Here is a 27,369-nt window from a genome sequence, read left to right as displayed (position 1 = left end):
GGTTTGTCGCTTTGATTCTGGTAGCGGGGCGGCCGCGAGGCCCACGGTTCCGCTCCTTGCTCCCTGCGGCCTCAGGGCCCCGGCGGGCTCCAGCGGCCCGGCGTGGGGATCTGCACCGTCCGGAAAAGCGGGATGTCTGCGGAAAAAGAAGACGAGGTGGAATGGGTGGTGGAGAGCATCGCGGGGTTCCTACGAGGCCCGGACTGGTCCATCCCCATCTTGGACTTCGTGGAGCAGAAATGCGAAGGTAATGACCGGAGCCGGTCCGCACGGACGAGCTTTTTTTCGCCTGGCGTACAAGAGCTGTTGGCCGGGAGGTGGTCACCACAGGGAGGTGGTCGGCCGACATTAGCGCTGGCTCTGCGGAGGAAATGTCTTTTATCCGGCCCGTCCCCCCTTCGCAGCCCTACACACCCCCTCTTCCCAAAGCGTTAAGACTTTAATCCCCTATTCCGTATTTGACCCTACTTTGCTTGCACCTGCCCTGGACAGGTGTGCCTCTGGGTGGGCTTCCTCAGCCCCTGGAGGGAACGCGTCAGTTTGTCTTCTGCGTTCCTTCGGATTGCTGACGCTTGGCTGTTGCATAGCCAGCCCAGGAGATGAGAAATGACTCACCCCGGAGCAGCAGCGAAGGAGAGCATGGCATTATTTGAGCAGGCCTTGTTCAATTCTTCGCATCTTGGCTTTTTCCAAAATGGGGAGATCACCTTCCACCCAGGAAGCAGGCAGACGTGGCATGACATTGCAGGTGATGTGCGCCTAGGTTTGCTGATGAGTTCATACCTGGAGTTCTGATGGGTGACTAATGGGTTCCCATTTTCAGAAAAGGAACCCGAGACCATGTCTTAGGAGTGAACCGCTAAAATTTTGGCGATGGTTTAGTGTGGCGAGACCTTGAGAGAGCAGTGATAACATGTCTCGCATTTGAACATTTGTGTTAGACTGCAGTGAATGGACTCGTTTTGTAACATTCGGCGGAACAGCTGGCGATAGAGCCACAGGGAACCGGATTCCTGTGAAGGAAGTTTTGCTTTCTAAGGGAATGTATCCAAAACGGGTTAGCCTGACTTGGAAGGCAATGGGTTCCTGGAGGCACCAACGACATTTGGATGAATTTGACGTTGACTTGTTGAAGGAAATGCAATAATCAAATGGAGCATTGTCCTGGGTGCTCTTTTCCGACTTCTTTCAAACCTAAGAGTCCATGAATCTGGCAAAGAGGAAATTTAGTTTAGCTACAGAATTTTTTTTTTAAATCACATTTTTCATTTGCTATAATCAGAATTAAAAGGTAGTTCTTTAAGTATTGTGTTTTTTAATTTTTATTTGAGTGGGAGGGAAGCAACAAGAACCTGCTCCTGTCTCTCCCGCATGCCTGCAGTGAGCAGGGGTGTGCTGGACCAGGTCCCTGCCTGGGACTCAGCCCGTGGTGCCACAGGGGCAATAGAACCCCAGGGGCTGGCATTCTTCCTGCTGCTGCTTACGGTCTGCATCTGCAGGAAGCTGTCAGCAGGAACCCGGGCAAAGGCATCTTCAATTGCTTCACTAATTAATTTATTAATTGTCCTCAGGCTAAAATCCTGGGATAGAGGGACAAATATAATGCTGTGTTTGCAAGGGTTGCTGGAGAAGACAGGCAGATACACAGAGTAAAATGCAGCGTGGCAGTTGCCACAACACAGGTGCGCTGATGGTGCTCTGTGCTGTGAGAGTTTCTGGAAGGAGCTGCTGAGGTGGGAGTGGGTAGCAATTGTGGTGACAGTGCTGGATGGTAGTATCTTGAAGCTTGGTAGGGAGAGAAAGGGGCCAAAGGGTCAAGTAATGGCAAAAAAAAAAAAAAAAAAAAAAAAAAAAAGAAGGCAGAACTGCAAAGAAAGGCATGGGGGTTTGAAGTGGCCTATGTGATGCTTGGAGGTACTGCAAATACTGTGCATTGCTAGGCAGGCAGGGCTTGGCTTGCAGAGCAGTAGGAGATGAGATTTGGGATCTAATGTAGGAGGAAGGGTCTTCTCAGATGTTAGAATTGTGTACCTGTTGAGAGTGAGGAGTTGTTGAATAGTTAAACTGAAAATTACAGAAGTTAGATTGTTCTGGGGAAATGTAAAACGTTTGTACTTCAAGAGTTTGTGCCGTTTTCTTGGATTGTAGCTTCCTGAGGGAATATGTGTCTTCTAAATGTATACTGTTTCACACATGTAATAATCCAGTAAATCTCTGTATGTATTATTTTAAATGAATAATTATGTATTTGGAAGTCAGAGTTACAGAAGGAGAGGGACATCCACCATCAGCGGGATCCCTGTCCAGCTGCTGACCTCGGCTGGGGTTGGGCCAGGCCAAAGCCGGGAGCCAGATGCTGCATCTGGCTCTCTGATGTGGTTGGCAGGGACCCAAGTACTTGGACTGTCTTTTGCTGCTTTCCCAAGCCACTAGCAGGGAACTGGATAGGAAAGCAAAGTGGCTAGAATATGAGCTGCTCCCCATACAAGGTGTTGGCATTGTAAGTGATGGCTTCATGGCAACACAATGCCAAAGCCATCCTCCTCTTTAAAATATTTATTTATTTGAAACGCAGAGTTACAGACAGAGAGAAGAAAAATATAGAAAGACATCTTCCATCCGATTGTTCTTGTTTGCACAGCTGAGGTTGGCCAGGCTGCAGCCAGGTCCCTGGGGCTTCAGTCAGGTCCCATGCATAGGTCTTGGGGCCCAAGCTCTTGGGTCGTCCTCCACTGCTTTCCAGGGTGCATTGGCAGGGAGCTGTATCAAAGTGGAGCAGCCACATGTGGGGCTGGAACTGTACCCATATGGGAGTCTGGCATTGCAAGTGGCAGCTTAACCCAGTACACCAAGTAGCTGTCTCCAAATTTTTTTTTTCCATTTTTTCATCATTATTAATATATGGTAGCAGAAATGGCCTAGTCACTTTAGTAAAATTTGCATACAGGAAGTTCCAGTGTAGTAATCTGGAGACTGTAAAAAGGATTAAAGCTTAAAAGTTTTAAGAATAGGGCCTGGCATGGTAGCCTAGCAGCTAAAGTCCTTGCCTTGCATGCACTGGGATCCCATATGGGTACTGGTTCTAATCCTGGCAGCCTCACTTCTCATCCAGCTCCCTGCCTGTTACTTTGGAAAGCAGTTGAGGAAGGCCCAAAGCCTTTGGACACTGCATCCATGTGAGAGACCCAGAAGAAGCTCTTGGTTTCTGGCTTTGGATCAGCTCAGCTCCGGTTGTTGCAATCACTTGGGGGAATGAACCAACAACGGAAGAGCTTCCTTTCTGTATATCTGACTTTCCAATTAAAAAAATAAAGAAATCTTAAAAAAAAGTTTTAAGAATAAAATGCCATTGAAAGCTTACCAAAAAAATTTGTAGCATTACACTAGTACACTTCAGAAAGCTAATAGAGTCACCACGTACGATGCTGGCATCCTAAATGGGTGGGGGTTCGAGTCCTGCCACTCACTTCCTACCCAGCTCCCTGCAAATGCGCCTGGGAAAGCAGTGGAAGAAGGCAGAAGTGTTTGGGCCTCTGCCACCCATGTGGCAGACTGTGCTAGGATTCTAGCCTCCTGGCTTTGCCCTAACAGTCTCGGATATCAGATATTGTGGCCATTTGTAAGTGATTTGCGGAGTGAACCAGAAGATGGAAATTCTTTCTCTGTTTCTCTCCTTTGCAGATAAATACACTCACCTTTTTACAAAGTTGACTTAAAAAGCATTAAAAATAAATTTATTTGGGGGCAAAAAATTGAAATTCTTGGGCTGGCATTATGGTGTGGTGAATGAAAGCCACATCCCATAAGGACGCAAGTTCGCAGCTGATCTGCTCCATCTCAGTACAGGCACATGCCAACGTGCTTGAGAATACCACAATGTCCCACGTGCTTGGGCCCCTGGGCCCACGTGGAAGAGTTGCAGCCTCCGGAGGTCAAGTTCCAGGCTCCTGACTTCAGCCTGGCACAGCTCAAACTGCTACAAGAATTTAGGGAGTGAATCAAAAGATGGGAAGTCTCTCTCTTTATCTCTCTCTCTTTAAGTCTCCTCTCTATCTTTTGGTAACTCTGCCTTTTAAATAAATAAAAAATAAGCCTTAAAAATTGAAATCCATGTGAAGTTTCTCTTTTCGCAGTATTTTTCTATGAGCTTTTTGAAAATCTTTATTGCATGAATTTTACCTCTTTTGCATGAAAATAAACTTATCTTTTAATTCCATTTCCTGTGAACATTTTGGAAGATCCTTGCACTATTGATTAAAAAGTGGAAAATTAATGTTTTTCTTAAATATGAAGTAGGCTTTTTAAAAGATTTTTAAAAATTTTATTTTTATTGAAAGGCAGATATACAGAGAGGAGGAGAGACAGACAGCAAAGATCTTCTGTTTGCTGATTCATTCCCCAAGTGGCCACAACCAGTGGAGCTCAGCTGATCTGAAGCCAGGAGCTTCTTCTGGGTTTCCCACGCGGGTGCAGGGTCCCAGGGCTTTGGGTTGTTCTTGACTGCTTTCCTAGGCCACAGGCAAGGAGCTGTTTGGGAAGTGGGCCTGCTGGGATTAGAACTGGCACCCATATGGATCCTGGCGTGCTCAAGGTGAGAACTTTTAGCCGCTAGGCTACCATACTGGGCCCCAAAATTTATTTTAGATTAATACTGTATTATCTACATATATTTCTTTAAAAAAAAAAAAACAAGAATTTGAAGCTGAGAACAAGATTAAAAGAATAATGCTGGGTCTGATGCAGTAGCCTAGTGGATAAAAGTCTTCGGAAGGCAGTCGACGGGCAGGCCAGAGCCTTGGGACCCTGTACCCAAGTGAGAGACTCAGAAGAGGCTTCTGGCTTCAGATTGAGTCAGCTACATCTATTGTGGCTACTTGGGGAGTGAATCAGTGAATGGAGAATCTGTCTCTGTCTCTCCTCTCTGCAAATCTGCCTTTCCAATAAAAATAAATAAATTAAAAAAATAGTACTTATTTTTAAAAAAAATAGTTCCATTTGTGAAGAGATTAAAGTAAAATTTTTAAAATTAACTTACTTAGACAGAGATATACCAAAAGCTCCATCCTCTGGCACTTCCCAGATGCCTGCAATGGCTGGGGCTGGGCTGAAGGGCAGCTGAGAGCCAGGGGCTGAGTGCAGGTCTCTCTTGTGGGTGGCAGAAACCCTCCTACTGTTGGCAGCGCCCGTGGCCTCCCAGGGTCCTCTGCGGCAAGGTGCTGGAGTCTGAGGCTGGAGCTGGGAATCAGTCTCGGGTACTCCAACATGGGCGTATGAGTGTATTCGTTGCTAGGCGAACCACCTGCCCAGGAGTAGATTTTGTTATGTTTGTATTAGTGAAATGATTTGTTTCTTTATGGTATGTAACATTTTTCTCTTTTAAATTTAGTTTTTGATGATGAAGAAGAAAGCAAGTTGACCTATACAGAGATTCATCAGGAATACAAAGAACTAGTGAGTACTTTTTCCCCACTGATTTCTAAAGGGCATTTACAGTAATAGTTGTAGCTTTTCTTAATTGGAAAGTGGATTTTTTTTTTTTTTCCGCTGACATTGCTTGACTTTGTAAAACTCCAGTTTACCCTAACAACACTACCAGTTCTACCAGGCTTCAGGGTCTCCAAGCATCTCATTCTTACCAATTTCTTATCACTTCTGCTGTGGGACTTCACACATGTTTTCCTGGATAATCTGATTGCTTCCAGGGACGTGTTAGGGGTTCAGTCAGACCTGGTTCACTTCTAAAAACTTCTAAAACTGGGGATAGAAGAAAGAGCCACCTGCAACTTCAAAATTTGGGCTTCATTTATTTCTGATAGAAGAAAGAAAATTTTATCCGATTCTTCCCCTCAGGTTATTATTTTTTTTGGTTTGTTCTTTGGTGTAAGGCACTGTTACTACTACTTGATGCAATTAATATTTGCATTGATTATAGTTTTCTAACTGTCATTTGCCCGTTTGCTTTATAGATTGTAAATGTTAGTGTTTCTTTTTTTAGGTTGAAAAGCTGTTGGAAAGTTACCTCAAAGATATTGGAATTAATGAAGATCAATTTCAAGAAGCATGTACTTCTCCTCTTGCAAAAACCCGAACCTCACAGGTTCTTGCTGTTTTGTTTTTCTGCTAGTGTTGTTGTTTTCCACAAACCCCCAAGGTTTCACTTCAAACCGGCATATTGATTGACAAAGTCTGATATTTTAGACTTTCGTAAGGGTGAGAAATGATTACTTAAGGTGTTAATGAAGTGATAAAATGAAAAAAATCAGGTTTGTGAAATGAGAGCTATAATAAGATGAGTTTATCCAAACTACTGTTTTATTTATGTAGTTGTCTAATAAATTTTGCAGGTGTAGCTATAGGCTGATTTGGTCAATCTCTTAATTGAGCCACTAAGGTAGTCTGAGTTATTTTATAGATAAATATATTCATGGAAATAGTAGACACACATCTTTTGTTTGTGTTATCTGGATAGCTTTGGATTATTTGTTAATATTTATGTTGAAAATAGTGTTTTAAAATCATTATCATTACATCTTTATTTTTCCTTCTTCATACTTCCTTTTAAAATTTTATTTAGAGATGATTATTAGTTCAGTTTTGTTATATGCAAGAAAAGTAACTTTTTCAGACATCAGCATTTTCCTCATTTACTGGTTAGAGGACTGTAGGCAAAAGCTGTTTTACAGTTTTGTTTTCTTATTCACTCTGGTTCTTAGTTTCCACATCTGTAAAATAGGAATAGAATCTACATTGAAAAGTTATTGTGGGGGCCCAGCGCGGTAACCTAGTAGCTAAAAGTCCTCGCCTTCAACGTGCTGGGATCCCATATGGGCGCCGATTCTAAACCCAGCCGCCGTGCTTCCCATCCAGCTCCCTGCTTCTGGCCTGGGAAAGCAGTTAAGGACGGCCCAAAGCCTTGGGACCCTGCACCCTCATGGGAGACCTGGAAGAAGCTCCTGGCTCTTGGCTTCGGATCGGCACAGCACCTGCCGTTGCGCTCACTTGGGGAGTGAATCATCAGATGGAAGATCTTCCCCTCTGTCTCTCATCTTCTCTGTATATCTGACTTTCCAATAAAAAATAAAATAAATCTTTAAAAAGAAAAAGGGAAACGTTACTTTGAAGTTTGAGAATTAATCTACCTAAAGCATTTAGCGCAATGCCTGGCTTACACCAGATAGTCTATAATTAAGTGAAAGCACCTCTTAATAATAGTAGGTATTTTGATGGTTGATTAGCTATGTGCTAATAGACTAGATGGGTTCAATCCCTATATGGACTAGTTAGCTTTATATTTTACCAGAGCCAACTTGTGGTTGACAGATATCAATTAGCAACATTGAGCAGAACAAAGCCGTCAGCATTACTGAAAAAATAGTTCAAAATATGTTATTTACTATTTTGTAGCAATCTAATCTTCATATCTAAATACAGAATATAAATTTCTGTATGCCAATATGGATGCCTGAGCATGAACTCAAGAATCGATGGCTTGCCTTGTGTTATTTAGGATGTAAGTTTGGTTTTGGCTTGGTTGGCTTGGTTTGGTTTTGACTGACGGAACCCCCTGCCAGCTCCTGTTGATTGGTGCTGCCAGAGCAGACTTGGAAAATTCTTTTCACCTGGTTTGTTGGTTGTCAGACATGGGCTGCTGGCATGGTATGTTTAAGTTGAAAATTTCTTGTAAGATATCAACTTTTTCTGTTATATATCCATAGGTCTTTTTTGTTTGTTTGTTTGATTTTGTAAAGCTCAAAGGTTTTATTCAGAAGAATATAAAATATGAAGATACAATAATTTCCTCAATGTTTACTATGCCAGCTATTTTGAGCTGAAATTTAAAATTTTGTTTTCAAGCCGGAATGTGACTTCCTTCATTGTATGTGGTTTGGTGAGGATAAAAGTGACCACTAGGTTCAGGGTAGGTATTAAAAAGCCAGAGATTTTTCAATGGCAAGAGACAAGAGTTTTTTTATTATTTGTTTTTTATTTAATTTGTTTTTTATTTAATTTGTTTTGACTTTAATAAGATGGACATAAATATTTTCAAAGGTTGTTACAATAATAATGACTTGAGAAAATTCTTTTTTCAGTGACTTGCACCGTTTGAGAGATTGCATATGTTGTGTTACCATTCGTTTTCTTAAAAAAAAAAGCACTGGATAATTAACTATTTTGTGTGAGTTCTCATAAGGCTCTAAGCATTGAATAGGTTTTACTTTTGAGCAGTTTCAGATTTGTAGAAAGTGAAGCAGATAACATAGTCTCCCTTGTCCAAATGCTGCTTTTACGCACTGTGTGTCACCACTGGCAAACTAGAATCGATGCATTATTATTAGTCAAGTTCATCATTCACATTAGGGTTAACTCTTTATGTCATGCAGTTTTAATGGATTGTGCTAACTGTATAATATCATATACCTACTATTACAGTTTTATAAAAGGCAGTTTTGTTGTCCTACAAATCCCTAGTACTGTGCAATACCTCTTTTTGGGCCTAGACCCAAAGTCCTTCACCCGACATTTTTACTATCACCACAGTTTTGCTTTATCCGTAAGATCCTATAATTAGAAACATGCACTATATGGCCTTCAGACTGGTTTCTTTCAGTAACCAATATGCATGTAAGATTTTTCTACAATTTGTCATGGCTTGTGAGTTAGGTGTCTATGAACATGAAAGTTAAACATATCATTTTTGGGTCCGCATGGTAGCCTAGTTGCTAAAGTCCTCACTGGGATCTCATCTGGGTGCTGGTTTGTGTCCTGGCTGCTCTACTTCCCTTCTAGCTCCTTGCTTGTGGCCTGGGAGGGCAGTAGAGGACAGCACAAAGCCTGGGAACACTGTACTTGCTTTGGAGACCCGGAAGAGGCTCCTAGCTCCTGGCTTCGGATCAGTGCAGCTCTGGCTATTGCTACCACTTGGGGAGTGAACTAGTGAATGGAAGATTTGTCTCTCTCCATACCTCTGTAAATTTGCCTTTCCAATAAAAATAAATAAATCTTAAAAATATGTATATGCATACATATATCACATATATACATATCTATCTCACTTTTGATATCTCTTTTCATTTATTTGTGCATATACTCACAGGAGGAATTGCTGGATCATATGGTAGTTCTACTTGGAACTTTCTGATGAATGATACTATGTTCTGTAGTGACGTCATTACATTCCTACCAAGGGCACTTTTTTTTTCATGCTAATGGGTGAGATGACAGTGCCATTTTGATATCACTTCCCAAATAGAGTCTTCTCAATGTAGTTCGACATTTCAATCAATTTTTAAAGGATATTCAAAGAGTATTGTGCTTTGAAACTTGGTACTGTGTGTTTTGATTTAGCTCTTGTGTCCAATTCTTATAACTGCCCTAGTTTGTTTTACTAATATAAAAGTCGTAGCTATCCAGTAAAACACAGTGTAAATATTATTGAAGAGCCTGAAACTTCGAAGAGTAAATGCTGTGCCCTCTGGTGGACCGTGTTTGTGAATTTGAGACAAGTTTCTTCATTTTCTCCTAGAGTTGATTCTTCTGCACTTTGATTTTGCTTGGCTGGGCTGCAGTTGCCGAGGACGGGAGCTGTTGGCTGAGGGCAGGGCTTCCTCCTCTTGGGAACAGAGAGCCCAGGTGTTTCCTGTGACATTGTTACTGCTGCCCTCCAGCCAAGGGCATGCCCCTGGAGGCCTCGGTGGGATTTTATCTGACCACCTGGGTTATTGACATGTGAAGCTGGAGATGGGATAAATAAGTTTTAAGTGTTTAAGGAGTTTGTGTGTCTTCTATATTATTGATTAGTTTGAGATTTGGCTTGCTCTTCAGTATGTGTTGGTCTCAGGAGTTCGAAAAGTACTCATTTGGGCCCTCCATGGTGGTCTTTTTATGTTTTCTTAATTTCTTAGACATCATAGTTATGATTTTATATTTACGTTGATTTCTTTTTCAAGATTTAAATTGAAAGGCTTGAGTTACAACAGAGAGAAGACAAGAAAAAGATCAAGAGAGAGTGAGCCTCCATCTGCAGTTGCACTCCCCAAAGGCTTTGATGGCTGGAGCTGGGATGAAGCAAAGTCAGGAACCAGGGGCTTCTTTCAGGTCTCTTGTGTGGGTGCAGGGGCCCAAGCACTTGCACTGTCCTCCACTGCTTTCCCAGGCGTTTCGCAGGGAGTTGGGTCAGAAGTAGAGCAGCTGGAACTTCAGCTGGTGTGCAAATGGGTTGTTGGTGCTACTGGCAGAGGCTAAACTTTTTTGCTATGATGCTCAGCCCATTACTTTTAACTCTACAACCTTCAAGAAATTTCCCATAGAAGACAGCTGGACTGCAATCTCATAATATTTTGTAGTTTGTTACACTTCGTTTCCAGTTTCTTCTTTTCCACTTTGATAGAAGAGAGAGAAAGCAATCTTTCATCCACTTGTTCACTCTTCAGATGCCTGCAAAACCTGGTATTGTCCTAGGCTTAGCCAGGAGCCCATTACTAAATGCAGCTCTCCATTGTGGATGTCAGGAGCCGGGGCACCTGGACTGTACCCCAGGGTAGGCATTATCAGGAAGCTGGCTCCAGAGTGCACCCAGCACTCAGAGTCTAGACATTGTGATGTGAGATGTGAGCCTTTCCAGTTGTGTCTTAACTTCCGTACCAATCCCCAAGCCCCTAGTAAATTTGGTACTTTTATTAATTAATCTTGTCATTACTGAATAGACTTTTTCATGAAACTAATTGCAAATGACAGAATATAAATGGAATAGTTTTTACTATTTTGGCTAAAAAAACAAACCCAGATGTTGAAGTGGTCACTTTCAAAAAAGTAAGGCAGATGCCCATGCTGTTTTTCAGTCTTTCAACCCTGGCTCATTTGGAACCTGTGTCACTGTCATCCTTAGCCTGCTGGGGGCCTGGGGTTTTGGAGAGGGTCCTATTGTAAAATAAAATATTAAAAGTATCCTTTTAGTCATTCAGTAAGAAAAAAAATGTAGTATTCTTGAATTAATGTGCAGTTTTCTAGTGGAAATTACTTGAAAGTATGGGAGATGCTTTATAAACTTAAATCTTCCCTTAATCTCAACATTTCTTTCCACAGGCCATTTTGCAGCCTGTGTTGGCAGCAGCAGATTTTACGATCTTCAAAGCAATGATGGTCCAGAAGAACATGGAGATGCAGCTGCAAGCTATTCGGATAATTCAAGAGCGAAATGGTAAACTGTTCAAGTCAGAAACTTAAGTGATGCACACATTCTATTGTTACTGGCTGTTTTGATACAATTTTAGATGTAGTTGCTTTCCTACATTTATTTTACATTTAAAAAATCTCTAACACAGGAGATTTGAGTATAAGCTTTCTGATCGCTCTGCCTTTGGCATCTTGAAGAGAGCCAACCAGAATTAGATTTAATACCGTTTTATATTTCAAAGAGCTCAATTTTCTGCCCAGCCATTGTGTTTATGAAATTTTGGTTCCTGTTGACAGGAGGTGACTTCTTTCTTGTTGGCTTATTTTTGTCACTATTAGGACTTTGGAGGAGATGCTGGGTCTCAAGCTTTTGTCAGCAGAGTGGAATAGCCGCGAGGCTTGTTGAAACTCCCTTTCTCATTAAGTATATCTTAATCAATCAGCATGTCTCATGTTCTTGGGCAGTGCCAGAGCTGCTGGTCCTGGGACTCCACGGAGAGCCACCTTGCTCAGAGACAATGACTGCTGCAGCCACGGCCCTCGTGCTTCCGGACTGTGTCCTCTTCCTGACAGCTCTCTAATCACTTTCCTCTCTAGCTCTTGCTGCTCGTGCGGTGTAACTAAACTTGTCATTTACCATGTTACAACCTTTATGTTGTTCTAGCCAAGTTATCATCATCTGAGTTTGGGTCTCTGGTTATTTCACCTTTGTTTCTGATTGTGTTTGCTCAGTGTGTGGGCATTGGTCCTTGGTGGCCTGCAACTGCTTGAGGTCTGGAAGCAAGACCTGTGCTGTGTTCCTGGGAGGTAGGAGAACCAGCAGATCTCCTCCTCCTGCAGGCCACAGTGCTGCTGACTTCCTTTTGGGGAGTCTCCCTCTCATTTGTCCGACACATAACCATCCATGCTTTTCACAGCAGGCAGTAGAGCTGTTGACCTGTGGGGAGGTGATGACAGCGCCCTAATCCTGAAGAAAGCACCACACATTGCTGTTACTCTGTGTTAGTTTGGAAAATAGTCTTGCATCTGTCTTTCTACTATGATTTACTTTACGAAATCCCTTCCTCAGAGTTGTCCTGAAACCAGGCTTTATTCTGATGTATGGAATAAAGAGTTTTAATAATTATTTTATATTAGTAAAATTTGCTCTGAGATGATCAGTCTCACCAAAAAGGCTTAGTGACCTTGCCATCGTTCCTCTGTAATTTCCAGTGTGTAATTTAACTGGAAGCTCATTTAGATTTTAATCAGAAGGGAATTGGTACATAGAGCTTGTATCAGCTAGCTGCTTCAGGCGTCTCAGAGTGGAATACCCTATTGAAAGTGGCCTAAGCCATTAGAAATCATCTCACAAAGCAAGGAGGTCGGAGGAACGGGGAGGAAAGGAAGACAGCTGCGGAGTTGGTGAATTCAGTGACTCCATGCCGTTTTTCATCAAGGATCCAGTCATTTCTGTCTTTAAACCCTGCCATTGTCAGGCTCTTCTCTCGCGATTCTACGCTGGCTGTATCAGATGCAATCTCAGCATGAGCATATGAGATTGGTCTCATATGAGCATCCTCATGCACGTCTCTTGGATAACAAGACAGCACTTTGACGGCAGCCCTTGACGGGATCTCCCCTCAGCTCCTATTACTTGGGATGGGGTCACTTGCCGAAGTTTTAGGACTGTCAGCCGTGGGGAAACCGATAATTATGATTGTTTAATCATGAGTCTCTCCTGGAGTCATGGGGGTCCCCACCTCCGAGAAGCTGGCTGCTTGATACCTGCACAAGACCTGGTTCATAGGAGGAAGGAAGGAGGGGAGTGCTGCTGTCAGAGCACACGGTGGCACAGTTTACCTACACTTAAACTGCTACTTGGCTTCTGCCACAGATTTTTTAATAGTTGTCTTTTGAATTGTTCTTTAACTTTAGATCTAGCAGTGAGGGCACCTGAGATCCAGCTTGATTGTACTTGAAGTTACTGAAAATTGTCACTGTGATGAAAAAAATTCAAAGACTCACTGGGTTCCTGGTTGTATTTTATAGAAGATTTTGATGAAATGCAAATCAGAATTATTTTGTTGGTTTTGAAATATTTCATACTGTTGCATTATTTTTCCTTTAGCATTTTTAATGTTCTTTAACCATGATATTAGAATAATAATTTTTATCGTTAATTGAAAAAAAATGCACTTAGGGCTGGTAAGTTATGTAGATGTGTTTTCTGCTTGTGATGATGTACTATAGCTTTGTGAAACGAGGGGATAGTGGGTAAAAACCTGAGGGCCCGGGACCAGCAGCAGGTCATCCTGTCTCCATTCCACAGCTGCTTGCTGGCACATGCGCACTGAATGAGTAGGAGTGGCTTTGCTTTGCCACAGCCGTGCATGTGCATGTTATTTTGCTTTTCCTTTTCGTACCCTGTCTGTCTCTCAAGGCCTCACTAGACAATCTTAACCAACTCTTCCTAGGCCAGTATAAACCGCTGCTCAATGATTATCTGACTTATCCCTCCACACCACACCCCCTTTTAGCTCCAAACAAGGCTGGAATGTTAGCTTGGGCAGAGCAAAAGCAACTCTAGCACCCTGCTGAAGTGAAGCTGCCACTCCCAGCCAGGACTGTGGGACGCTGGATCACCCTAACCTTGTCTCCGTGCAGGACTGCACTAGCTGTGATGCGTGCCCGTGCTCCACGCCTCACGCACGTGCAAGCCCAGGAGCTGCTCTGCTCCCATGCCCCGCACCTAAGGCGTATAAAGGCCCAGGGCTGCCTACCTTGGGCGGCTGTTTTCTTCATGTAGTCAACCTGCCATGTGGAAATGGTCCCAGGTTCTCTCCCAGCAGGGAGCACCGTCAGCTCTTTTCCCTAATAAAACCCTTTACCTGAACTAAGAGACTCTCAGTCACCTCGTAACCTAACAAAGAACAATAGCATCTTTATTATTTTTTAAAGATTTATTTATTTTTATTTGAAAGGCAGATATACAGAGAGGAGGAGAGACAGAGGGGAAGATCTTCCATCCAGTGGTTCACTCCCCAAGTGGCCGCAATAGCTGGAGCTGAGCCAGTCCGAAGCCAGGAGCCAGGAGCTTCTTCTGGGTCTCTCACACGCAGGTGCAGGGTCTCAAGGCTTTTAGCCGTCCTCGACTGCTTTTCCAGGCCACAAGCAGAGAGCTGGATGGGAAGCGGGGCTGTTGGAATTAGAACTGGCGCCCATATGGGATCCCAGTGCGTTCAAGGCGAGGACTTTAGCCACTAGGCTACTGTGCTGGGCCTGCATCTTTATTATTTCTTACAACTGCATGTAAATTTGCAAATGCTCTCAAAATAAAACAATTTTAAAAATGCCTGTAAGCATTAAAGGTATTAAAATAATAAAACTACTTTACTTTAGAGCACATTCAAGATCCCAGTCACGTGTGGATAAAGAGGCAGAAGGTAAAAATTAAGAGAGATTCTGCTGGCCCAGTGCAGTAGTCTAGTGACTAAAGTCCTTTTCTTGTATGTGACGGGATCCCATATGGGTACCAGTTCGTATTCCAGCTGCTCCACTTCCCATCCGCTCCCTGCTTGTAACCTGGGAAAACAGTAGAGGATGACCCAAAGCCTTGAGACCCTGCACTTATGTGGGTGACCCGGAAGAAGGTTTTGGCTCCTGGCTTTGGATTGACTCAGCTCCAGCCATTGCGGTCACTTGGGGAGTGAAACATCAGATGGAAGATCTTCCCCTCTGTCTCTCCTCCTCTGTAAATTTGATGTTCGAATGAAAATAAATAAATATTAAAAAAAAAAAGAAAGGAAAAAAGCAGTATCAGAGCAGAAGCTGTGAGAGTCCTGATTGTTGCTCTTCATACCGCAGGTGCTTCGCATGATGCTTTCGGTGCACGAGTGAGCAGGCCCTTGTTTACTTCATTTATTGTAGTGTGGGCGGAGAGTATTAATTGCTTCAGTTAACAAAATTGTGTTTTGTTTTTAAGGGACATCTTTCAATGCACAGTTTCCTTCGTAACCCTTGCTCAATGATTTCAGCATTACAACCTCACACATTATGTGATTAAGGAAGATAGCAACTTTTATTAATTAATTCTATTGTTATGCATCTTTGCTATTTTTACTAGCCAACACAAATAATTGCTAATCTAAATTTCTACGTAAATTATTGTTAGTATTATTTTGGATGGTGCGTAGTCTCTAAAGTGAGAAAATTTTACAAGGCAGTAATTTGATAATAGCTTTGAGTGCTTCTTCTGTGTCACTTCTAAACTGAGTTGCAGTGCATGAACTAGAAGAGTGAGGAGGGAGTGTTTTCAGTTGAGTTGACGTTCTTCCTGTGGTCTTTGATTTTGAACAGGTGTGTTACCTGATTGCCTAACAGATGGTTCTGACATGACAAATGAGCTTGAACAGCAAGAGATGAAAATCCTGAGAGAGGTTCTTAGGTACTGTGCTTTATGTTTCAAAGGATTTGCTTGTTATATATGTATTGGTAATATTATATAATCTGCATGTATTTGAACCAGAAAATATGATGAACTACCAAAATGTCTAAGTTGTCCATTGAAGACCATAAGGTGTCATCTTGTAACTCTCTCTCTATATTATTTATTAATGGACATAAAATTACTTTCAGATGACTCATACCAGATCAGCCCCAATGAAAGGATTTTCTCTTACCTCCAGCATGTCTGTGGGAAACTGGGCACTGATGGAGAGAAGTTGCAGCACTCCCGGCCTGAGTCCTGCAGAGGGGTTAGAAGCCTGATCTAGGCAGGACACACTGTGGATTCTGGATCTCCTAGTGGGGTCACAGTAAGAGGCTGGGCAGCTAGACTTGACAGAGGGACTGGAGAACCTGCAAGGCAGGGAGGCCACTGGGAAGCTTCTATTCCAGAGGAGTATCTTCTTAGTCTTCTCTTCTTGCTATTTCCTGATTCTGAGGCACATGTCTGGCATGGAATGGGAAACCCACTCAAAGGGCCAGCAGAGAACTAAGACAGGTCAGCGGGTGTTTCCTTCTGCGTAGGGTCTGGTATCCCCTCATCTCTTTTGTAGTTTCGGCATTATTGGCTGATTGGTGATCTGAAAAGTGAACACATTATTATTAGTTATCTCTCTAAAGAGGGAGAGTAAAGTTTGTGTTGACAGAATTTGCTATTTGCATTTGGGTTGAAGAGTTTACACCTGTTATTTGCTCAGTGAGGATTTTTACATCTCTAAATTAAAATGAAAAGCTGTATTTTATGTTTTATACCTATATACATCTTTCTCAGATGCTTATGAACCACATTAGAGCAAGACTTAATTATTTTCCATCTTTGTATCCCAAATGCCATGCTTATGTTATGATTTTAGTTTAGCACATTGATTGGCTGAATATTTGCTCTTTGATCGAAACTGAGAATTTAAAAAAATATTTTATTTTTGAATATTTCAGAAAATCAAAAGAGGAATATGACCAGGAAGAAGAAAGGAAGAGAATAAAACAGGTGCCTTCAGAACATATGACAAGAATATGTTTGTTACTTTTTTCTCTTAATTTATATGTGACTTTTGTTGTTAAGCTTATGTGGAACTACTTAGTTTCTAAGAATATTCATGTTTTCTTGGAGATGAGGATTGATATTAACTTTTTGTTCATTATTTTATCATTTGAGAGGCAGGGCAACAGAAACACAGACAAAATAAGCCTCCATATATTGGTTCACTTACTAAGTGTCTACACCGGTTGGGCTGGACCATGTCAGGGTCCACAGCCGTGACCCTGATCCCAGTTCCTTTGGGCATGTTCCAGCCACTTGAGCCGTCCCCACTGACTTCCTGGGCTTGCATTAGCCGGAAGCTGAAGCTGGGAGTGGAGTTGGGCCTAGAACCCTATTTAACTTTTTACTCTTTTTAATACAGGAAGTACATGCTTTCTTTGTAAGTTTACTGTCTTTATAATTCATCAAGTAACCCATCTTTTAAATTTCCCAAGAAAGATTGAGTTTATTACTCTAAAATTATAAAAACAAAGCATAATTTAGACAGTTTGAGTAGAGGAAAGATTAAAGAAGATTAAGGAAAATATTTTACTGTCTCACTTCTCCTTGATTCCTTGAAACAGTGAATAATGTTCCCCTGCAGGCTTTATGATATTATCAGCTTGAATGATTTATTATCACAATTCCATAGTTACCTACCATCTGTCGTGAGCCATTTCCATAGAACGCCTAGTCTTTCCTGTGGATAAACATGTAACCTCTCTCCTTTTCTGGCCATCCCCTTTTCCACATTTCCTCAGTTTCTTCAAAGAGGAGGGGAAACCTAATATAAACGTTGTCTCAATCATATGAAAGTCATTTTCCCTTTTTTTTTCCTGTCACTTTGATAAGTGCTTGTATCATTTCACTGTCTGAAAGACCTGCTTTATTCCAAAATACCTAATGAGGAATAAAAGGAAGGATGTTTAGAATTAAAAGATGAATTACTGATCTTTGAGTAGATCATTTTTAGTAAATGAAGTACAGTTCTTAGTTATTAATAAGGATTGTTTTTAAAAAGATATTTATTTTTATATTTACAGATTCTTTAAATTGTTTTTTATTAGAAGGCAGATCAAATCTATGGAGAGGAGGAGAGACAGAGAGAAAGATCTTCCATGCACTGGTTCACTCCCCAAATGGCCTCAACAGCTGGAGCTGAGCCAATCTGAAGCCAGGAGCTTCTTCTGGGTCGCCCTTGCAGGTGCAGGGTCCCAAGGCTTTTAGCCATCTTCTACTGCTTTCTCAGGCCATAAGCGGGGAGCTGGAAGGGAAGTGGAGCAGTTGGGACTTGAACATATTGGATCCTGGCTCTTGTAAGACAAGGATTTAGCCACGGAGCCATCATACCAGGTCCCCAGATTTAAGAAAGGATGAAGAGAAACATGTTCTATCTGCTGGTTTACTTCCCAGATGACCACGATGGCCTGAGCTTAGCCGATCTGAAGCAGGAGCCAGGAGCTCCCTCTGAGCCTCCCATTAGGTACAGGGTCCCAAGGCTTTGGGCCATCCTCCTCTCCTTTCCCAGGTTATAAGCAGGGAGCTGGATAGGACACGGAGCAGGCAGGATTTCAACTGACCCACATATGAATGCCCCATGTTGCAGGTGGCAGCCTAATCTGTTGTGCCACAGTGTTGGACCCCGAATCTGATCTATTATTGGAAGATTTCTGTTTGTATGCAAACTATATTAGATTTCTTGAATGTTTTAGGGCTATGTTTTTGGTTTTTCTTTTGAGATTTTGTTATGGAAAGAGATGGTGTAAACAGTCCCCTTGTAGGACCTTAGGATTTAGGTATGCATGAATTTGCCTAATAATCTGCACATGGTTACATATTTCCCATAAGGAAAACTAAACTAACATTAGTTAGCTTATTTTCTAAGATATGTGGCTATTTCAGGTATTTAAAGTAATGTTTTCTGAACATAGAAATGTGTACATTAAGCAGAAAAGTTATTACTCAGTATCTTTATTTCTGTCAGAGTATTTCTGGGGGTCTTGCTCACAGTAACGTGAATGCTAGCATGCTGATTCGAAATGAAAGTTGACCTCCTTCATAAGGTGGGAGCTTTGAGATGTTAACAGAATCTTTACAAACATTGGGAAAATAGAACCTGTTATTTATGATCCCAGTCAGTAGATATATTTTTTTAATAATGTCTTTGTATCCCTTAGGAAGTGAATTAGTCTAAACAATTCTAAATTGTGTGTGTATGTTTTTTAAAATTATGTTATGGAACCCTCAAGTTATCAGAGAGTAAAACAGAGGAGCCCCCAGAATATCCTGGTGAAGCTGTCAAAATGAGTAATTCCATAGGAGGTGGCGAGCATTTTGGACACTCTGCTGCAGGTAAGGGTGATGGATGCTACACTTTCTTTAATCCTGGGAGCGAGCATTGCATGGCTCTAAAAAGGTCTGTGAATTTAGCTAAAGAGGTTCTGAGTAGGAAACACTTAATTGAAAGAGAGTACAGTGCCTGGATTGCCCAGGGGTGCCCAGAGCCAGGGCAGTGAGCAGCCCTCTGCAGTGCAGTGGCCTCTGCGCTGACCTGCAGCCTGCAACCTGAGTCCCTGGGACCTCGGCTGCTCTCATCCCCAGAGACTGAACTTGCAAAGACAGTGTTGGATTCTTTTCTTAATGAATTAGAACACCATAAAAAAAAATAAGGAGTATCCAGTTTTCTATCTGGTCAGTCAGAAAGTGTGTCTTTGAAACTAAACTTGATGGAACTGCTCAGAGGAAGCCATCAGTAGTGAGCTACAAAATGCTGCAAATACACTCTCAGCTCCTTATTTTCTACAGTGTAAGAGAACAAGTAATTCTGAAATAGAAATTGAGTTATCCTGTTTCCTGTTTGCTTTTATCATGTATTCCTGTGGTTTTTAAAGAAATGTCCTTATGTGAATTAAAAATACTATGATCCTTATTCTGTTCTTTATCTCTTTTTAAATAAGAAATTTAAGAAAGTTGAGTGACTTGTCTAGATCGTTGAGCTCTTCAGTGGTGAAAGTGACTTACCTTGTCTTCCTCGACTCTTCCGTGACCCTTACACTTCCGAAGGGCTCCTGAAACTGGAATCTGTTTAAGTTGGAGTGCAACTTGGTGTTTACAATTACTGTCTCCGCAGTTTAGGTTCGCAGCAAAACTGAGCAGAAAGGGCAGATTTTTCAGTATCTGTTGTTCCCACATATTTGCAGCCTCTCCCATTACAGGGGTACACTTGTTAGAATTAATCAATTTGCTTTGATGTGTCATTATCACACAAAATCTGTAGCTTATTTTAGGGTTCCTCCTGATGTTGCACATTCTCTGAGTTTGGAAAAACGTATAATGGCACGTCCCCACAATCCTTTAGTCACAATCCTTATCACTGTTTTGTCAAGAGTGTTTTGTCACAATCCTTAACAGTTAAGGATTTGGAGAAAAGAAAGTGGTACTTTTTTTTTTTTTTAATGCTGTGAGTTAAAATGGTGACAGGCTAGTGCCTATAACATCCCACATTCCTCCTCCACAGAAGGGAAGCAATCAGGATTTATACAGGGAAATGCAGACAGATGCACCTGACTGCAATCATGCCGGAGGAGTGGAGGGGATGTTCTAAATGCTGCAGGCCTCAGGCCTCAAGGAAACGCGAGCAAAATCATCAATGCTCACTAGGGAGTCTCAGGTCATATGTAGGGACATTCAAGTCCTGTAACCCTCTACGTGTAATTTTAGTTTCCAACGACATGTTAAATTTTGTAAGAAAATTGCCACCTACCTTCCAAGGTGGCTATTCCATTTTACATTCCAACCAGCAATGACTGAAAGCATTTGGTGGTGTCGGTGTTCCAGGCTTGGAACATTCTAATAGGTGGGTAGTAATATCTCATTGTTTTACTTGCATTGCTCTCATGACATGATATGCTTATTTCCCAACTGTGTATCTTTGGTGATTTGACTGTTAAGGATGTTATACTATTAGTTTAATGAGGTTCATCTTATTGCTGAGTTTTTGGAGTTCTTTGTATGTAACAGTATGCTTTTTCTGATGTGTTTTTTTCCTCCTAAACTGTGTCTTTTCGATTTCTTGCTATAGTCTTATTGAGAAGCTTTATATTTTAATGAGGTACAGCTTCCCATTTTTTTTCTTTTTTTCCCAAACTTTTCTTTCCTTCATCGTTCCTTGGGTGCTATACTACAAAGCTATCACCATGTCCAGGGTCATCTGGGGTTCATTCTGTTACTTTCTAGGAACTTTATAGTTTTGCCTTTTCTGTTTAGTGCTAGAATTCATTTTGATTTAGTTTTTCTTAAAGATTCAATTTGTGTCTAGATTTCAGATTCTTTTCTCTCCTATTCTCCTATTAATCTATTTGTCATTTGCTTGCTTGCTTTCTCTCTCTCTTTCCCAGTAATACAATGTATTGATTAGTTTTCCAACTTTGTTCCTTCTTAATTTGAAAGTCAGTGTTACTGAGAGAGACATAGAGGTCTGTGTGCTGGCTTACTCCCCATAGAGCTGAAACAGCCAGAGCTGAGCTGATCCAAATTCCGTAGCCAGGAGCACTCCCGAGTGGGTGTGGTACCCGAGGACTTGAGCCATGTGGTGCTTTCCCAAGCTGTAAGAAGGGAGCTGACTTGGAGAGTGGAGCAGCGAGGAGTTGAACTGGCACTTATGTGGGGTGGATTAACATGCTACACTGCTATGCTGTCCCTCTTTTTCTTTTCACTGTAAATTTTAGGGTAAGTTTTTCAATGTCCACAAAATAACTTCCTATGGTTTTGAATGGGTCATATTAAGTTTGTTTGATAGCTACACGGTGTTAGAACTTCCTATCCATAAACATGGGATATTTTCATTATGTAGCTCTTCGAGTGCTTTAATCAGAATTTAAAAATTTTCCTTATATGGGTTTTGTGCATATTTTGCTAGATTTTATGCATAAGTAATTTTTTTGGATACCAGTGTAAATGATACTATTTTTTAAAATAAGATTTATTTATTTTAATTGGAAAGGCGGATATATAGAGAGATAGAGAGGAAGATCTTCTGTCTGATGGTTCACTCCCCAAGTGGCTGCAACAGCTGGTGTTATGCCAGTCTGTGGCCAGGAGCCAGGAACCTCCTCCAGGTCTTCTGTACGGGTGCAGGGTCCCAAGGCTTTGGGCCGTCCTCGACTGCTTTCCCAGGCCGCAAGCAGGGAGCTGGAAGGAAAGTGGGCCTGCTGGGATTTGAACTGGCACCATGGGATTCCGGAGTGTGCAAGGCGAGGACTTCAACCACCACACTATCGTGACGGGCCAGATATTTTGTTTTAATTTCAAATGTAACATTACTGATAAGAAGGAAGGTGATTACTGTTATCCTGTAATACTGCTGTAATTGCTGATTCCATTAGTTCCCATGTTGCTTTTGTCAGTGTTGTCAGTGAATGTCATCTGTGACTGAAGATTGCTTTATGTCTTTCCTCCCAATCAGTTTGCTTCTTTGCCTTATCTTTTTGCGTGATGTAGCATTTCAGCTGGTGTTGAATTAGAGCAGTGAAAGGATGTCTTTGCCATGTTCCTGATACCAGTGGAAAAACCTTGTTTCCCTTAGTAAATATGGTGTTAGTTCTTAATACCTCTATTAGGCTGAGGAAAGTTGTTTTCCTATTTAATTGTTTAAAAGATTTATTTATTTGAAAGATAAAAGAGAAATGGGGAGAGAGAGAGAGACAGAGATATTTCATATGCTGGTTCACTCCCCAAATAACTATAGCAGGCAGGGGTGTGCCAGTCCAGAGTCAGGAGACAGGAGCTTCATCTGGGTCGCCTACAGGAGTGCAGGCCCAAGCACTTGGGCCATCTTCTGCTGATTTCCCGGATGTATTCAGCAGGGAGCTGGGTCGGGAGTGGAGCAGCTGGGACTTAAATTAATACGCATACGGGATGGCTTAACATGCTATGCTACAACTCTGACCCCTTGGTAAATTCTTTTTTTTTCTTTAAGATTTATTTATTTTATTTTTGGGCCACATATGGTGGCCTAGTGGCTGAAGTCCTCGCCTTGACCAGGATCCCATATGGGCACTGGTTTCTAATACTAGCAGCTCCACTTCCCATCCAGCTCCCTGCTTGTGGCCTGGGAAAGCAGTAGAAGACGGCCCAAAGCCTTGGGACCCTGCAGCTGTGTGGGAGACCTGGAGAACGTTCCTGGTTCCTGGCTTCGGATTGGCACAGCACCAGCTGTTGTGGCCGCTTGGGGAGTGTACTATTAGTGGACAGAATATCTTCCTCTCTGTGTCTCCTCCTCCCTATGTATCAGACTTTGCGATAAAAATAAGTAAATATTAAAAAAAGAAATCTTAAAAGAAAAGAAAAAACTATGCATGGAGCAATGAAATCAGCAGCATTTCAGAACTTCAGTATTACTTAAGCAGTACCCTGGGGACATGCTCCAGATTAGAGACCCTGGGATCACACTGGGTGTCTGTCTCCCATCCTTGGGTGCTGAGGCATTTAGGGTGCTGGGAGCAACCCACTTCCCTTCTCTCAACTTCCCCCAGATACAGGAAGTAAAAAAAATAAAATTGGAAACAAGTGTCTCATCTATTTTCCCCTGTTACTTAACCGTTCCTATTCTAATCAGTGGTCCACATGGGCATGCATTCTTCTCCACTATGTAAACATATCAAAAAAATTAAAAAGACTTTTATTTGAAAGGCAGATTTACAGAGAGAATGGAGAGAGAAAGGAGGGAGGGAGGTCTACTATTTCAGTTCCTAAATGATCACAATGGCCTGAGCTTAGCTGGTTTGAAACCAGGAGCCACAAACTTCTAGTTCTCCCATGTGAGAACAAGGGGTCCAAAGACCTGAGACAGCCTCCTGCTGCTTTCCCAGGCCACAAGCAATGCGTTGGGTCTGAAGTGGGAGCAGCTGGCACACGAACCAGTGACCATAGAGGATGCTGGCATGGCAGGTGGAGGATTAGCTTGCTATGCCATCGCACTTGCACCAGTAAACTTATCTTTTAATTCCACATTCTCAATACTTTTTGAAGCACCTTCATATACAATGTGTTTATAACAAACTCAGGCAAAAGTTGTCCAGAAAATGTATATGAATTGAATATAAATGTCAATTTGTATGGGTTCTTTCATTCTCAGCAATAAATTGAACTGTTCCTTGTGGTCTGTCGTTCCCTATTTGTGGGACAGACCTACCTCTGCTAAAATTTGCCAACAGTAGGAGGGGCTGTGTTTAAGCTGTGTGCATTTTATGACCAACCTTTTTTTTTTTAGTTTTTATTTTAAATTTTAGATTTTATTGTACAATTCTGTGTAGTCTGGGATTTCCACCCCAACTCCAATTTCCACCTCCCGACTGGTTTTCCGATATTACCACGACAGTACATTCCTTCATAAGGAGTTGCAATTCCATCAGTCCGCTATTTAAGTGTGTCCTGTCATTGCTGATACAATGTCAGACAGTCCTTCATCCCATTGTCTAGATATGTGCAACACTTTCACTGGGAGTTCATCTTTTGTTTGGAAGGTAGGGATGGATGCACATTGCATTGTGTCTTCACATCTGGATACGGTAGTCTCCATTATTCCATCATTATACATTCCAATTTGTGTGATGGTTTCCTTATATTAGAGAGGACATATCTTTATTCCTTGTGTGGGTTGGTTTGGAGTGCTAGCTCCCGAGCTTCCAGAGGCTTCCAGAGGCTTCCCTGACACTCGAGACTCTTTAAGGCTTCTTCCTCCACCCTTCGTGATGCAGCAGTTAGCTGTATGCCACATGGTGCTCCTTCGTCAAGTCTCTAGTACAGCAAAGTTCTATTTCTGGTTCCGGTTGTTGGCCAGCTTTTCAGTCACTTAAAGACATGTATACCAAGTTCTATCATGTTTTTGGTTCTTAGCATCATTTTCATGTTGTCTTTGCTGCTCTCATTTTTTTCTTTCCTAGTCCAGCACTTAACACCTAAAGTTATAATCAAAAATAGCTAATAGGAGCAATTGGAATGTTAATACTGCTTTAATAGCCAACAAATAGCTTAAGTGTTGAGTGATGCTATTATATAGTTTCCAATTTCTGCCTACTTTAGAAGTCTTGGTCAGTTTATAGTTCTCTTCAATATAGCTATAAGCCAAATCATTGGTATTACTGGCAGTTTGGTAAAATGCAGTTGTAGTTTTATATTAACTGCTCTGAAAACATGCAGCCACTTCAAAATTTTTTTACCTGCTCTCAAATTATGGATATACTATTTATTTGGCTTTTGTGGCAGCTGTGCAGGCCTTGGGAATGTGTACCACATGAGGGCAGCCTAATCATTTGGTCTGACCCTGCCAAGCCAACCACAGATGGGACTCAAAATATAACAAACATATATAGCAGGCTAATTTTCAAGTCCATAATTTTCTAAGGTGCACAAATTATGTTATCAATACATAGATGGCCCTTTGCAGAAAAGCTTCGCCTACCTGCATTATAATATAGTTCTAATCCTTAAGGAATTTTGTCTTTTTATAGCTAAAGTATTGTACAAATAGCAGGAGCCTGGTATTTGTTGAAATTTATCATTGATACGATGAGCTGCTTAAGGATCTAACTATGTTTATTGTTCTCACTCAGTGCCTGCCTCAATGTGGGCATTGTGTTTTTGTTGATTGAAAGAATGTGAGAACTGAACTTGAACTATGGTTATGCAACAAGGTGGAGGAATCCACCATGGGGGGAGGGGTATGGGAGGGGTGGGGGGGATCCCCAGCGCCTATAAAACTGTACTACATAATATAATGTAAGCAACAATAAAAAAAAAAAAAAAAAAAAGAAAGAATGTGAGAAAGAACAAGTATTATTACTAACATTAGCTCGTTGACTGTAATATATAATGTTTCTTAAAATGATCTAACTGGTCTCATTATCTAATTATTGCCAGAAGCTAAAGTGCATTTTGCTAATCAGTCAGTTCAACCCTTGGCAAGAAAGGTGGACATGTTGCCTGAGACTTCCTCACTTCCACCAAAGGACTTGAAGAATCCTGGCTTAGAACATGGAAGCATTGAAGGACCAATAGCAGTAAGTCAAACATTACTCCTTAGGAAGCATGAACAAAATGACATCGTACTGGGAACAGCATATACTTGGCTCTGTTGCTCATGACATCAAACATCTAACTGAATCATGGTGGGTGTCTGTGCCATTTAGTATGTGGACTTCAATTCAGATAGTTCCTTTTTGTTTTTGACCCAGAGTTTGTCAGCACTTGGAATGGAAGAGCTCCGGCAACGAGAGCACTATCTCAAACAGAAGAGAGATAAATTGATGTCCCTGAGAAAAGATACAAGGAGCAAACAGATAGAAAATGCAGAGCAGAAAGGAACACCTACAGGGGATGCAGAGGTACGGCTGGCCTCAGTATGTCAAAATCACTTAGGAGGGAACCAACAAACTCATTATGTCCAAGAGAAAGCCTCTGATGAATTTTGCTGGTGGATCCACCTATATTACTCATTCTGTTAAAGCAGTTCTGAGAAGTCAGTTATGATGGAGAGGATATGAGGGAGAAATAATGGCAGCTGCATTACCCGTCCCCGACTCCCAGCTTTGTGAAATGTCCGAGATGTTCTGTGCAGAGCAGCACCAGTGCACCAGCCATTGTCTGCAGGAGCCTTGTGCCAGCAGAGCTTTGGGACGGACTTCAGAAACCTAGTGTAGACCTGGAGTTTTAATTGCTTCTGATTGTTGTTTGAGGCAATATGCTGGAAATTTTACAAAAATGAGCCTATATAATACTATTGGCTAATTATTTTTTCTGTTTTTTTTTTTTTAAGGAAATGACAGAAAAACCAGAAATGACGGCAGAAGAGAAGGAAACATTACTAAAGAGGCGACTACTTGCAGAGAAACTTAAAGAAGAAGTTATTAATAAGTAATTAAAAAATTGAGCCAAGTTGCAGTTCATTTTTTTAAAAATAAAGTATTTAATCCTTATACCAAGTGTATTATAAAAAAGTGCTTGCTTTTGTAAATGTTCATGTAAGCTCATTAATTAAACACATGAGGTAAAAGAGAATTACTTAATCTGGCCTGTTTAACAGACTTTTGGATATTGTTTTGTCTTGGAGAAGATATAGAAGTTGGCAGTGCGTACATTCTATGTAGTATTTGTGCTAGGCAGTGTTGCATGTGCTCAGGATGCAGTAGTCAGTTAAATTGACAGGGACTGCCTTCATAGGACTAGTGAAGGCTCAAAGAGAACAGTATGGTCCTATGTGCAGGGCCTGCTAAGCCCTTTACAAAGTAGTATTTAAGGGGATTAGAAGGGTAATTGCATGAAGGATGAATAATTCTGATTCTGCAGTAAGAGCAAAGCACATATTGACTGATGGCCTACGTTCTGTGAATCCAGAGGGCTAACACGAAATTGTAGATTGTGCAGGACCTTGTAGAAAATGTGTGAGAATTTTACATTTGTAATATGGGCAGTAGGAAGTCAAGTTTTAAAGCAGGGAAATCCCATGATGAAAATTTTCATTTTCAAGTGATGTGTGGTTGCTCTGTGGAGATGGGCAGGTGGACTTTAGTAGATGACAGCTGTGCTGGTGTTGGTGTAGAAGGTCAAGTGCTGTTTCTGATACTGGCATCCCGTATCAGAATGCCAGCTGCTGTGCTTCTGACTTTGGTCACTGTCAGCCATGCAGGAGGCCA

At 41.6% G+C, this 27,369-nt stretch overlaps 1 protein-coding gene across 2 annotated transcripts; it reads left to right on the top strand.

The window, feature by feature from the left end:
* CFAP36 (cilia and flagella associated protein 36) lies at positions 1–26,738 on the top strand. Of its 2 annotated transcripts, XM_040993435.1 has the most exons (12): positions 1–267; positions 318–334; positions 3,221–3,247; positions 5,376–5,451; positions 5,996–6,097; positions 11,083–11,197; positions 15,511–15,598; positions 16,594–16,645; positions 18,928–19,030; positions 25,598–25,737; positions 25,912–26,061; positions 26,493–26,738. In XM_040993435.1, exons 1-12 carry the CDS (start codon positions 133–135, stop codon positions 26,592–26,594), a joined length of 1,107 nt encoding a protein of 368 aa, XP_040849369.1. In that variant the 5' UTR covers positions 1–132; the 3' UTR covers positions 26,595–26,738. The 2 variants fall into 2 exon arrangements, with proteins under 2 accessions (XP_040849369.1, XP_040849370.1); XM_040993436.1 differs by lacking the exons at positions 318–334; positions 3,221–3,247 and having other exon boundaries at positions 1–247; positions 5,387–5,451.
* The last annotated feature ends 631 nt before the right edge of the window (positions 26,739–27,369 follow it).

This window comes from Ochotona curzoniae, unplaced genomic scaffold (assembly GCF_017591425.1).
Source record: "Ochotona curzoniae isolate NIBS_2020 unplaced genomic scaffold, NIBS_Ocur_1.0 contig_883, whole genome shotgun sequence".
NCBI lineage: Eukaryota > Metazoa > Chordata > Mammalia > Lagomorpha > Ochotonidae > Ochotona > Ochotona curzoniae.
Note: the sequence above shows the minus strand (reverse complement) of the source record. Positions and strands in the feature narration are given on the sequence as shown.